Raw genomic sequence first — 13,530 nt, 5'->3', positions numbered from 1 at the left:
GCAGTTTCTTTCCCTTCTTTTGCGGTATATCATAAACCCGTTTTGAGGTCTTAAGGGAATAGGGAGGTTTAAGTGAGGAAATCCCTTTCCATCCGTTGGCAAATTTCGGGTTTCTACTAAAGATTTTTTTTTTTTTTTTTTTTTTTTGAGGTTTTGCTTTCTCTTTCGCTTTGACGATAGGTTAGTTTTTGGAAGGTTTGGTAACATTGTTTAATATCACTTTTTGGTTTTCTCTTTGTTGCGACTGTTAATGTTTCATTTATTTGATTATTTATGTAGAGGAATGTGGAGCAAAGTGAAATGGTTAAGATAACTTACTTTTTCAAAACGAACCAATAAGAAATTTGTTCTGAAAATTACGGTATATAAAGAAAGAACAATGTATTTTACAATAAAACTTGCATTGAAAGATTATTTTTATTTTTGGCAGTAAGTTTGTTGATCTATAAAAAAGTTACAAAATTTTCAATTTTTTTTTCATGCACGTGTTATTATTGACCGATCGAGTCCAAATTTTGCACACGTTACTTTTTATTATAGTATCACAAAACTAGGGGGCGTCACTTGTTGAATTCCGATTTTTTTTCCCCATATAAATAGACATTCTATATATATATATATATATATATATATATATATATATATATATATATATATATATATATATATATATATATATATATATATATATATATATATATATATATATATATATATATATATATATATATATATATATATATATATATATATATATATATATATATATATATATATATATATATATATATATATATATATATAATATACGAGGGCGAGTCAAATGAAAGTGAGCCAACCTACCCTGCGCAATAATGGCTCAGTCCATCAACCGCGACGCATGCGCGCAGCACACAGGCAACCCTCATTTACAAAAGTGATACGTAAGTGTGAGGATAATAGTTCTTTAATGTTCCCATAATCCGGGTTGAAATCGGTTCGTGACATAATGGACGCTCCAAGAGATGAACAGCGTGGTGTGGTCAGGTTTTTGACTGCTGAAGGTGTTTCCCAACACGAAATTAGTCGCCGTATGGCTGCCGTGTACGGTGAACATTGCATTTCATTGGCCACTGTGAAGCGTTGGTGCAAACGGTTCAAAGAAGGACGTGAAAGTTGCAAAGACGATCCAAGACCGGGCCAAAGCCACCGTGCAATCACCCCCAACACAATTGCACAGGTTGATGAGCTGATTAGACAAGAACGGAGGATAAGCATCGATGAACTGGCAGAGCATGTGAACATCAGTCACGGTTCGGTTCACACCATAATTCATGACCATCTCGGTTATCGGCTCTTGTGTGCTGAATGGATGCCCAAGATTTTGAACGACCGCCAGAAGACAGAGAGGTTCGGCGCTGCCTTGACTCATCTGATCCGGTATCACAATGAGGGTAACGACTTCTTGACTGCAATTGTGACAGGGGACGAATCATGGTGCCACCACTACGAGCCTGAAACACGCCGGCAGAGCTTACAGTGGAAACATTTGAATTCGCCACCCCCAAAGAAAGCAAAGGCCGTCATCTCCGCAGGTAAGGTGCTGTTGACTTTTTTTTTCGATCGTCAGGGGCCATTACTGATCGAATTTGCTAAACCTAGAGAGACTATCAATAGTGCCCGATATTGCGAAACGCTGGATCACCTGCGTGTCTCTATCAAGAACAAACGACCCGGAAGATTGACGAATGGGGTCATCTTGCTGCATGACAATGCCCGACCCCACGTCGCTGATGTGGTTAAGACAAAACTGGCGAAGTTCAAGTGGGAAACGCTGCATCATCCGCCCTACAGCCCCGACCTGTCGCCTTGCGACTTTCACATTTTCGGGCAATTGAAAAAACACCTAAAGGGAACCAGATTCGTGTCGGACGATGCCGTGAAGGAGTCAGTTTCAGAATTTTTAAAGCAGCAACCCAAGGAGTTTTATGAGAATGGAATCACGCGACTCGTTAGTCAATGGGACAAATGTTTAAATGCCCATGGTGATTACTTTTAAATAAAGTACTCCTTTTGTCATATATTCGCATTGGCTCACTTTCATTTGACTCGCCCTCGTATATATATATATATATATATATATATATATATATATATATATATATATATATATATATATATATATATATATATATATATATATATATATATATATGCGCGCAGTTTGTCTTTATTACTTTACGCATTATCATCACCTTATATCTGTCTTTGTTTGTGTGTCTGCATTTGCACTTCCATTTACAATCTACAAATATATTTAAAGTGTGCAAAAATATTTTTTCTCATTTTCTTCTAAAAATATGTCTTTGCCTCCGTATCAATATGACCCTTAAGTGTTAAGAAATATCTACCACCGCTTTTTGTAGCACATCAGAATATGAGCGAAATAGCAAACCATTGTTCTTACTATGGAAAAGCAATTGTACGTGAATGTTGTCCATTTTTTATCGTGCAAATGAAACATCGCTATTTATTGAGATCGATAGGTTTACATTATAATTTAAGGAAAAGATCCTTTGGTTATTTATTCCCTGCGTTGCTATATATAGCTCAGATCTGCAAATGGCTTTGTTGCAGCTCCAGAAAATTCTGCAAAAGACTCGGAAATAAGGATAAAGAAAAGAAGAATGCGTTTCTCAACTTGTCAATTGAATTCTTAGGATTTTTTAAAAGTCTGAATGCAATTCTTTTATGCAGAGAAAAAATGGGACAAATTGGAATTGTATGGCCCTTAGTTCTCCGAAGAATATCAAAGGGGAATCGGTAAAAGAGAAATAAAATTTGTCTCCCTGGAAAATAAAACTGCTCTTTTAATAAAACTTATTCGTTGAGTTTTTCTTCATTCAGTGTGTGGGCGTAATTATTATTCAAGATGTTTCTTTGATCAAAACCAATGCTCAGATTTTTGGTAGTGATTATTTAAGAGGTGAAAATAATTTAATCAATCAGCATGCTTTTTTATGCTCAATTAAAGCTCAACTTTTAGTTGAGTTCAATGCTGTAAAGAGAACGAAGGAAATAACTATGGAACCTTTACAAAATTGTGACCCCGAACGCCATTGCCCAATGTACATACAATCGACAATGCTAAGTATGCTTGAGATGTTTCTACTACGGAGAGTATCAGTATTAAAGACATCATACCTTGCGAAGGTATTTTCTTGGTCTACAGATTATTTACAATCCTTAGTTTTCGCTCTTTGTTATGCATACTAACACACCTCTGACTTTCTATTGATACATTTCAAATAATGATATGTTTTACAATCAACCTTTTCCAATTACAAATTTTCCAAAAATATTTCATACACGGGGTTGGGAGCTACAAAGATCACCTTTATTGTAAGAAAAATCGTTTGAGGCTTCAACGCTTAGTCGCAGTCAGAAGGAAATTATAGCGATAGATATAGAAAACGTTTTTTTGAATTAGTTATTTTTTATAAGAACACATAGATTAATCGATATATGCAGATAGAGATAGATAACTAAATATAGAAATAGATACATATATGCGTAGTGTAAATTAATAAATAATTAAGATATCATACATAAATTGATCGTTTATAGAGGTTGATTATATTATGGACACAGATATACAGAGGTGTGAACATTATTAGAATAACTGTGATTTTTTCAGTTTTTCTTGAATAATTAGGAATATACGTGCAAAAATTCTTGAAGGGCAATTTGTTTTGTTGTTCTAAGAAATTTTTCACTCCCTTAGATTAGTTTTGGAACATTATTTTGCTAAATTTTGGATTTTTTTAAAAAGAAAAACAATTGATCCAAATTGATAAAATTGTTTGCATTACATAAAGAGTGCGTTTGATTAATAATAAATTTCAAATGAAATTGTAAATTGTCCGATTGCTGTGCTAGTATTTTTTTTCTTTCCTTATGTTAGCACCAGTATTTTTTTTTTATTCGTAAAGCAATTCTTCTCACAGCTTTAATTAGTTTTTAATCGGTAGAATTATTTTTCTTTTGTCAAAAGATTATTGCCCGATCATAAGTGAAGCAAATGATAATTTTCCGAGAAAGTTAGCTGCAATAAAGTTTCTAATCCAAGAAAATCACTATACACACAAGAAATTGCTAAAAGACTAAAAATTTTGCAAGCATGTGTGCGTAAAATAAAAAGATCTTTGGATTTCAAATGTGAATAGATAAATTTCATAGTAGGGGAATGCAGTAGGAAAAGTAAATTTACTGCAAGGACAGATGAAAATCAGTTCAAATTGCTAAAGCTAACAAAAAAAAAAAAAAAAAAAACTGATTATGAGCGTATTACGCTTTATACCAGCGTATGGAGTACAAGCGTAATGTGATTCTACTTTCCGTAGAAAGCTCATCTCGGTTGAACTCGATTCTCGCTGTATTTGAAAAAAGGCTAAAATCACATTTGGTATGGAAAAGAGACTTACCAGGACAACTATGGACTAGAGACTTAAGAGAAAAAATTGTGTATGAACAATTTGTAAGTAGTTGGAATAAGGTGAAAAATATTGATTTTCCTTTGAATATTCAGTTGAATTCGAGTTGGTCATTCCTTTTCCTGAAATCATATTTATTGCATACTAACTAAAGTTTCAGAACTGTTTTGAAATGTAGCTAAATCGTTTCTTATGAGAACATTCCTTAACAAATTACATACGTCAAGTGTTTTTTTACTTTTTCGTACTGTTTTCTGGTGAATCAATTTTAAAATATTAAAAGAAAACTGTGCCGCCTGCCTTGTCTAGTGGTCAGAGATGTCTGACTGCGACAGGAAGATCTGGGTTCGAATCCCGGCTCGGGCATGGACGTACTTTCTCTCTCCTGTCCTTGTCCATTCTTCGTGTGAATGTGTTGTTGTGCTGTGAATGGTTGCCTACCCTATAAACGAATCCTTATGGCATGTGTGTACTGTAGAAGTCGGACTTCACACCAAATTACGGTACAGTTGGAAAAGTGAAGCAGCGCACCCCAAAATTGCCAGCCTACCCGGCACAAGACAACAGCAAAAGAAAACAGTCAGTATGTCAGGGTAAATACCAGTAAAGTATTTTCCACGAATTGCATACCACAAACGGTTTAACAGCCTACCCAAAATATTGGATTGGAGAGTAATTTCCACTCAAGATGCTGGATATTTATGCATTGTAAAAAGCATGATGACCCATTATCAGCATGAAAAAGTTCTTGAGCAAAGATTCCACAATGAAAATATTGGTTTCCAAATGGAGACTTCATATTGATACATGATAGAGCTCTCTGTGTCTAGAAGCTTAATCTGTGACCAAAGTTTTGAATGAAAATTAAATATAAAAACACTTTAATGGCATGGAAACATTCCAAATATAAGCTCGATAGACAATATTTTAACCATTGTAAAGAAAAATTAAAGAAAAAGAACTTTACAAACAAGAATTGTCTGACAGAAGGACTCTTCCAAATTAGGCACCATGACGAGAAAATACAAATTAAATGGCAAAAACTTATAAAAAGTATGCCAAGATGTATCAAAACTTGATGTGTGCATCACATGACTTCCTTTTATTCCAATTTAACGTCATTTTTTCATTATTTGCAGTTTTAATATGGTTCAATAGTTTACTCTCTAAATATCACCAACAGTGGCTAAATTAAAACCAGATTAAAAAAAAAAAAATCGCCAAATTTGTCGCCATGTTGGCGACAAAACTTGGCGACCAAGAGACTGGCGATATACTCCTCTGTAGATCGATTTAAATGCTACTTGATAGATGTACAGAGACACAGATATTGATTGAAACAAACTTTATCTTGCCTTTTAATTCATTCAATCACCCAATAAGACATCATTCCTGGCGCAAAAAGGTGACTGGCATAAAATGCAAGTTGCTCAAAATGCGAATCATCTATCCGTTGATGGCGGCTAGTTTTTAACGACACATTTATTTTTATTGAGAAAAGCTTTTATTTGTTAGTTACGTTAAATGTTGCTTATTGCTTGATTTATTTTATCTGCTGGCGCAAGAACTTCATGCGGCACTACACTTTCATTTTACGGTATTGATGGAAAACAGGGATATGCGTTATTCATATACTAGCGCAAATGAGCAAAAAGGTCACCATTTGTTTTTATTTACATTAGGAAGGTGAATAGCAAACGGATTAATGAATTACATTTGTTTAGATTTTACGGGGGGTTTGCGAAAAATGTTTTTATCACAATAATAATGTTGGTAACGCAAAATAGTTTTATAGAATATCATAAACGCTCGTTGATAATTTTACATGCTCATTATTATCATTAGGGAAAGAGAAAGAATTGAATATAGTGGTTATAAAATCATTCATGAAAACTGACTTAATAACCGCTGGTGGAAATCTATTTACTATTATGGTGTTAAAAAAACAGCTTCATGTCTCAGACACATTATCGTTTATTATTGCTGGTGCTGTTTCTTATGGGGTTTCGTAATGGCTGGTTCATCTCACAGACGCAGTGTATTCCCGGGAGATCGACAACTATTTTTTTATACGGCACCACTAACCATCATTGATGGATGTCATTACCACCAGAAATTTAACATCTAGTTTCCCCAGCAGGTGGATGCATCTGTTCTCTTATGATGCAATACTGCATTAAGAATTTATCCAAGAGTATTCAAAGCCAAACGAATACTCGGTTAATCTCTTACATGCCGTTAATCATACGACATGGACAATGTCGATTTTATGCATCTTGAAAATCTAACGACTTCAGCAAGCACTGTAAAAAAAATCCAAGACGTTACTGATCTATTCCTTCCAACGTTTCGGGATTTCAATGGTTTTTATCCACTTCCTGGAAATATCAAGTATCATTGTCAAAAAGTTTCCTGAATTGCTACAAGTTGTCCGAATGCAGACTTCTCTCCGTTGTAAAAAATATTTATAGCTCCAGTTTAAAGATTAACTGAGAGTATTTATAAACTGTATCGACTTTAAATCAATTACGGCGGGTTCTGACTGATTAAGCTCCCAAAGGGAGCGAATAAGTCTTTGGACAACGTAGCTTTGCAAAAATTACAATGAAGTGAGATGCTTGATACTTACGTGCAATTCTGGTTTAGCTTCGGCCGTGATTGTAATACAGTTTATGGAGTTATTATGTTATCATTACCTTAGATTACTCTGAAGTTGTAGAGACACGACTGGCTCTAAACGGGAAGATTTTTGGATTTTTGAGGATGATTTCAAGAAGGTTACTGAATTTTAGCGGAAAACATTCCTGATTTTTGCGAGATATGTTACTGGCTGAAATTAGGCACATCAGCTGCCTATTATTTTCCAGGAACGTTTCTGAATCGTTTTTACAGTGAGGGTCGAACCTGTGCTTTTGCGCGCAGGAGACAAACACCTAACTACTGCGCTACGCTTGATAATGATTTATTATCATTTAATTAAAATAGTTTTCATAAGTTACTCCAATTATTCCTAACTCTAAATCCTGACATAATGATCACAACCAAAATCAAGTTGCGTCTTCATGCATTAGTATAAAACCTTTGTATCATGTTTTAATATAAATCCTCATTCAACCGCTATCGGAGTAGCATTTTGCAATCTTTTGCGCTACCGCGCCTCTAAATAGAGCATTGCCACATCCGTTTGCCTGTATCTTTCTCCTCCGTACCATTGGCTTAAATCATCGTTTCATCGCAACACAGAGTCAGTCGCAATACACATGTACCTACAGGAATCGACGTCATTTTAAACCTTCGTCCCAGCGGGAATAAATAAGCAAATAAATAAGTTACCCGGGAATATCAGAGAGACGAAATAAATACAAAAATTTCTCAGCGCAAAGATGACAGAAAAATGACTGATAGTCCATGACTGGAAAGTCATTTGACAATCTCTCCCTCCCTTCTTTTTCTGCGAGTTTTCTCTCTTTTCCCTGTTTTTCTTTCTTATTCCTCGTGTTCGATCGCTGCGATGTCATTTACAAAATGGCAGAACGGGAAGATGGAATAGTACTGGTGGCAAAGCCAAGTTTTTGCGTTCGAATCATGTGTTAAATAGTCCCGATTTCATATCTCTTAAGTGCATTAAAGGTTTTAATCATCATTAGAATCGATGTTGCAAAAAATGCATTTCAGAAGGCGTTCAGAACTCAATCGCAACAAATTGACATTATAAATAGCAGAATTCACAGTAGAACAAAAAAATGAAAAATTGAACTCTCTTTCAAACTGAAAGAGAAAAGGAGTCTTTATCATTAGGAGTCGATGATGGTCCTAGCATCCCGATGCAAATTGCTAATGCCAATGTTGCTCGCATTGCTTCTATCAAGTACATTGCAAAGACAAAAAAAAAAAAAAAAGATTAGAAATTTGAGTACTAGTTCTACTAATTGTGCATATGTTATAAGAGATTATGCGTATTTTAAGCAAATGTATATTTCGAAATATATTTTAATACATTTCCCAAAGCGCTAAATTTTTCGCTGCAACACTTGAGGGCCTTTCCACGAAAAAGTCAACCCTTTGTCCTGCACGTGACGGTTCATATATTTCGTTAAAAAGTAATAATTTTAAAGGTTAACGACAAAAGTTTTGGCGAAAGAAATCGCACATAAGTTTGCAATTTGTTAAGCATTACTCATTGATATTTTAAACTATTATTTTTATTGAAATGTACGAGGCGTTACGTGCTGAACAAAATGACCGTTTTCCAGGGAATGGCCCTTGATAGTCAATTTTTTGCCCAGAAAAGCAACAATTTAAATTCATATTAGCAATTAATTCAATAGCGCAACAATTTAAATTCAATAGCGCAAGCCAAAAGTAATTCAAAAACATTAAACATACATTGAATTGCACCGTCATAATTTGCTCACCCAACAAACATTTTTGAAAATTTTACCGAAATGATTACTTAAAAAAAAGTGAAAATGCCTCGTGGTCTTCTGCTGACCTTAGATTCGAATTTCCTTTCCGAGTTAAATAAAAATCAGAGTTTAAGAAGTGGGGTTATTTTATTATTACTGTTATATTACTATTATTTGGCAAGCTTTCAGGTATTTAAAATATTACAAGCAGATCACCAAGGTTTTAATTGCTGTTTGAATTCTTTAATTTTAATTTTTTGTAGTGCATTGAAATTTTTATAAAGTAAAAATTACGAAATAAATTCAACTACTTCCTACTTTCTATTAAATCTTAAGATTAAAGTATTTTATGTTAAAAATCGGCGTAATGCACAAATCCATGAATCATGACTATTAAAAACAATCTGGGTTTACATAAAAATTTATTAACATCACTTTGAATAAACATTTCTTTCATAACTCGTGTTTTTCTTGCGTCACTAATTTACTGTTACATCGCTTAAAATTTTTCAATCGTAATTCCATAAGCATTAAAGTTACTTTTTTCAAATCTCCCGTAAAAATAGCTTTAAAGGTTTTATTTTAAACTCTGAACACACATTTAGACCTTCTTTTATCCTTCAAATCGCTCACAGTCTTCCAATTCTGTTTGACGTCACATTATCACACACTCATGACTCAACACAAACACACACGCCTACATACATACACACACACACACACTCATGATTGCGAAAAACATAAATTTGAATTCAAAATGCCATAATTCAAATTTATTATTATTTTTAATTAATAGTCATGATTCATGCACAAATCCATGAATCATGACTATTAAAAACAATCTGGGTTTACATAAAAATTTATTAACATCACTTTGAATAAACATTTCTTTCATAACTCGTGTTTTTCTTGCGTCACTAATTTACTGTTACATCGCTTAAAATTTTTCAATCGTAATTCCATAAGCATTAAAGTTACTTTTTTCAAATCTCCCGTAAAAATAGCTTTAAAGGTTTTATTTTAAACTCTGAACACACATTTAGACCTTCTTTTATCCTTCAAATCGCTCACAGTCTTCCAATTCTGTTTGACGTCACATTATCACACATTGAGCTTTTTTTTTCTTTTTTGTACAATAAAAAACGATTTACAGATTACTTAGAGAAAATCCTTCGTAACGCTGTTTTTTCGTTTAAATCTTTTATTATCAATTTTTCTATTCATCGCAATATTATTTTGTCAAACATTGATTGTTTTATTTTTCGTCTTTCTCATTTTTTTTCTTTGTTTTACTGAATATTTTGGGTTTTTTGTGTTTAATTTTTGAAGACAGATATTACATAACAGCACAAAACACAACGCGTTTCTTAATGGCCATATTTGCTATTAGGGGCTGTCCATAAATAATTTTGCACTTTTTTTCAACATATTTGAACCCTCCCTCGTTTTGTCACAATGTCTCATAATTCACCTTACCTCCCTCACCGTGACACATATCACGAAATATTACATCATCATATTGTAATTAAAATTTTTTTTCCATCTGAAATCTGTCATATGACCCTTCTTTTTTACCCCTGCCCCACATCAAACTGTCCAAGTTCAAGAACCCTTCTCTGTCTCGAAGTACGATATCATTTGTGAATGATCCCTTATTTTTAACCTCGAAAACAGAAACGACTGTAGTAACGAAAATAGATTTTTTTCACTCAATGTCAAGCATAATATCTAAATTCGTTAAAAAGAAGGAAAACTTGGTTATAATGAAATATTTTTAAAACTCGTATTACAATTTATGGTAAATTTTTAATTACTGCATGCTAAAATCAAGAAATTGCCCAAAAACTTCTGCCTGCGTCCCTTTTTAAACGAATTTTTAGTTATTTTGCGAAAATGCAGTTACTTATGTTAAAGCACATATTGATTTTCCGCATTTAATTGTCTTTTTTTTTTGTTTATTTATTCATTTTTTCTTGTAAGAAATTGATAAGTTAACAAACTATGAAAAGCATTAGTTAATATAATGGTAACCATTTTTGAAGAGGATTTCTTTTTCTTTTTTTTTTGGACAATTATGGAAAGTATATTTTCACACATTAATTCTGATAATTTTTTGAAGAGTTGTTGTTGACTTTGCCATTAATATTTAAGAATACATTTGTGTGTTTGAAATTCATGAAAGGATTGTTTTGCGATTGTGAGTTTTATAAAACGTCTTGCTTTAAAATTGTACAATTGTTGTTTGAAGATTCAAAAGTAAACTAAACAACTCTTCAATCACTTTTCTTTATTGATGAATAAAGCGAGACCACATTAAAATCAACCGTTTATAGCATTTTGTCTTTTGGTAATTATTTTCTAGTTACTCGAGGGATGCGGAGTCGGAAGGAAAATGACCAACTCCGGCTTCGGGAATTTTGGATCCGTCGACTCCGACTCCGTTACTCCAAAATCAGTCCGACTCCCATTCCGCAAGCACTGACAGAGTTGCGGACTTTGCGGAGAATGAGCAATTCGGGCACTTGGAATTTTGTGCCTTAGACTTCTGACTCCGACTCCTTTTCTTTAAAATCAGTTCGACTTGCCGACTCCGCAGCCCTCGTCTTAACACGTTGCTCAATTTTTGTCGAATTTTCATTAAATTTTCTGAATATCATGAACAAAAGATGTTTGCAATTTTTTTTTTTTTGATGGGTCACAGGTATGTTAATTCTAAATTTCGGAGCAACATTGTCGAGTGTCTTTACAACATTGTTCAATATCGCAGCAATATTGTTGATCAACAGAAGGATTTTGCTGATTGCTTTAAATCACTAAGCACATTGCACATCAATTAAACATTATACATAATTGTTTCATTAAACCTCACATTACGTTCAAATACTGTGTTAATTTATACCAAATTATACATATTTTATCAAATAGTTCTTAGAATATTGATCAATATTGCATGTCTGAAGTTTGGAGGATCGGGTTTACCATAACACTGTTTTAATATGCTTTTTGATAATAAAGTATAATAAATTTATAAGGAGTTAATGGTTGATTTCTTTTCTTTACATAACAATAAAAAAAAATCATTCTTCTTCCTTACTGCTACACACATTCTTGCTGCATGCTGTCGAAATTTTGACAGCTTTTGCAAGGCCATCAAAAAACGAAACGCCATTCTCAACGAAAACTATAGCTATTTTTGAATAGCTACATAATATTTGCAGTAAAAGGGTAAAACCTTTGTTCCCGGCCCAGTGATATACACGATGCATCGGTGAATACAAACAATGGGTTTTTACTAAATGCAATTTTTCCTCAACTTGGCACTGTGTGTTTTTTATTTATTTTTTCATCTACCGTCTTGTTATAAATGTTAAACTACAATGTGAGGAGGTCTTTTATGCGTTTCGTCGTATGCATAATTCAAGCCCCGGCTCATTGTATTCTGTCCAAAAATCATGAAATTCAGATTTTAAAAGAGTATTTCCAATATCATTTCGTCATTAATCAAATGCCTTTGTCGCGTATCCATCTACCTTTCAGAGCCTATAATCGAGGAACGGGTTGACGGAGGGAACGGGGAGCGGTAACAAACTGCGGGAAAGAGTTCCGACTCCTAAAATATCGGTGGATCTTTAACTTTCGTTTTATACCTTGCAATCTATGGGGTTCCCATCCCCCATAAGAACAAATGCGTACCCCCTGACATGCTGTGAATGCCCTAGAATGAGAATAAAGAAAGAGGAGAAAAATACTCCTTAAAAAAACTTCTCTAAACATTTTATTGAGTGCATTATGCTCCAACGCACCCCCCCCTCCTCGTGGACATCCTGGATTTACATCCTTTTACTGTACAGAATAATAATTTAAATTGTAGTTGGGATGGATAAAACGTAGTTCTCTGTTATTCACCTCACGCATAAACGTTAAAAGAAGTTTGCAGCTTTTTACTGTACAGAACAGTAATTTAAACTGTAGTTGGGATAAAACGTAGTTCTTTGACATTCACCTTCCGCATAAATGTTAAAAGAAAAGTTAACTACTGAATTTATAAACATTTCCAAAACGTATGTTAACACTTGAAATACAAAGTTGAAAAAAAAAACAAAAAAAAAAACAAATATTCACTGTGTAACACAATATTCCCTATAAATCGTCATCTGTGTGAGTTTGGTCTACCCACGCCTCACATGTTTTCCATCTGTTCATTGTGTTGATCCTTGCATCTTCGACTGGAGACCAATTTCAGTTAAATCTTTCCGGAAAAACCCCTTAATGCTGCTTTCAGTTTTTAACTATACCTTAACAGCGCCTTGCAATCTTCATTTCCCATTTAACGTCTATTAATGAACTTATAGTGGACACTTATAAACTTGTTTTAGGAAAGCAGTGTCAACTATCGCAATGATCACCGAACTGGAAAAGGAATTATTATTAAACTGTAGTTGGTGCAAGACTAACTTGGTAGCGTACATAATGATGTAATCAGGCTTTCTGTTACCTTGATAATGCTGCCAAGTTAGCTTTTCCCTAATTATTGTTAACTATTGTATATTGGGAAGTTCTTTTAATATTTATATGGATAAAAGTTTTTGAATAAAATATATGTGATTCCTTCTCTTTCTGGTATGTCTCTGGTTCGCACAGTCCTATATTAC

The 13,530-nt window shown here is 33.7% G+C and overlaps 1 protein-coding gene across 1 annotated transcript; it reads left to right on the top strand.

Annotated features, from left to right (window-relative positions):
* Positions 1–988: 988 nt before the first annotated feature.
* LOC129220693 (histone-lysine N-methyltransferase SETMAR-like) lies at positions 989–2,038 on the top strand. Its single transcript, XM_054855122.1, has one exon. It carries the CDS (start codon positions 989–991, stop codon positions 2,036–2,038), a length of 1,050 nt encoding a protein of 349 aa, XP_054711097.1.
* Positions 2,039–13,530: the final 11,492 nt, after the last annotated feature.

Source organism: Uloborus diversus, chromosome 4 (genome assembly GCF_026930045.1).
Source record: "Uloborus diversus isolate 005 chromosome 4, Udiv.v.3.1, whole genome shotgun sequence".
NCBI classification, from domain to species: domain Eukaryota; kingdom Metazoa; phylum Arthropoda; class Arachnida; order Araneae; family Uloboridae; genus Uloborus; species Uloborus diversus.
Note: the sequence above shows the minus strand (reverse complement) of the source record. Positions and strands in the feature narration are given on the sequence as shown.

Excerpts from the sequence above, each read along its gene's own strand:
- LOC129220693 (XM_054855122.1), top strand. The coding sequence starts at position 989 with ATGGACGCTCCAAGAGATGAACAGCGTGGTGTGGTCAGGTTTTTGACT.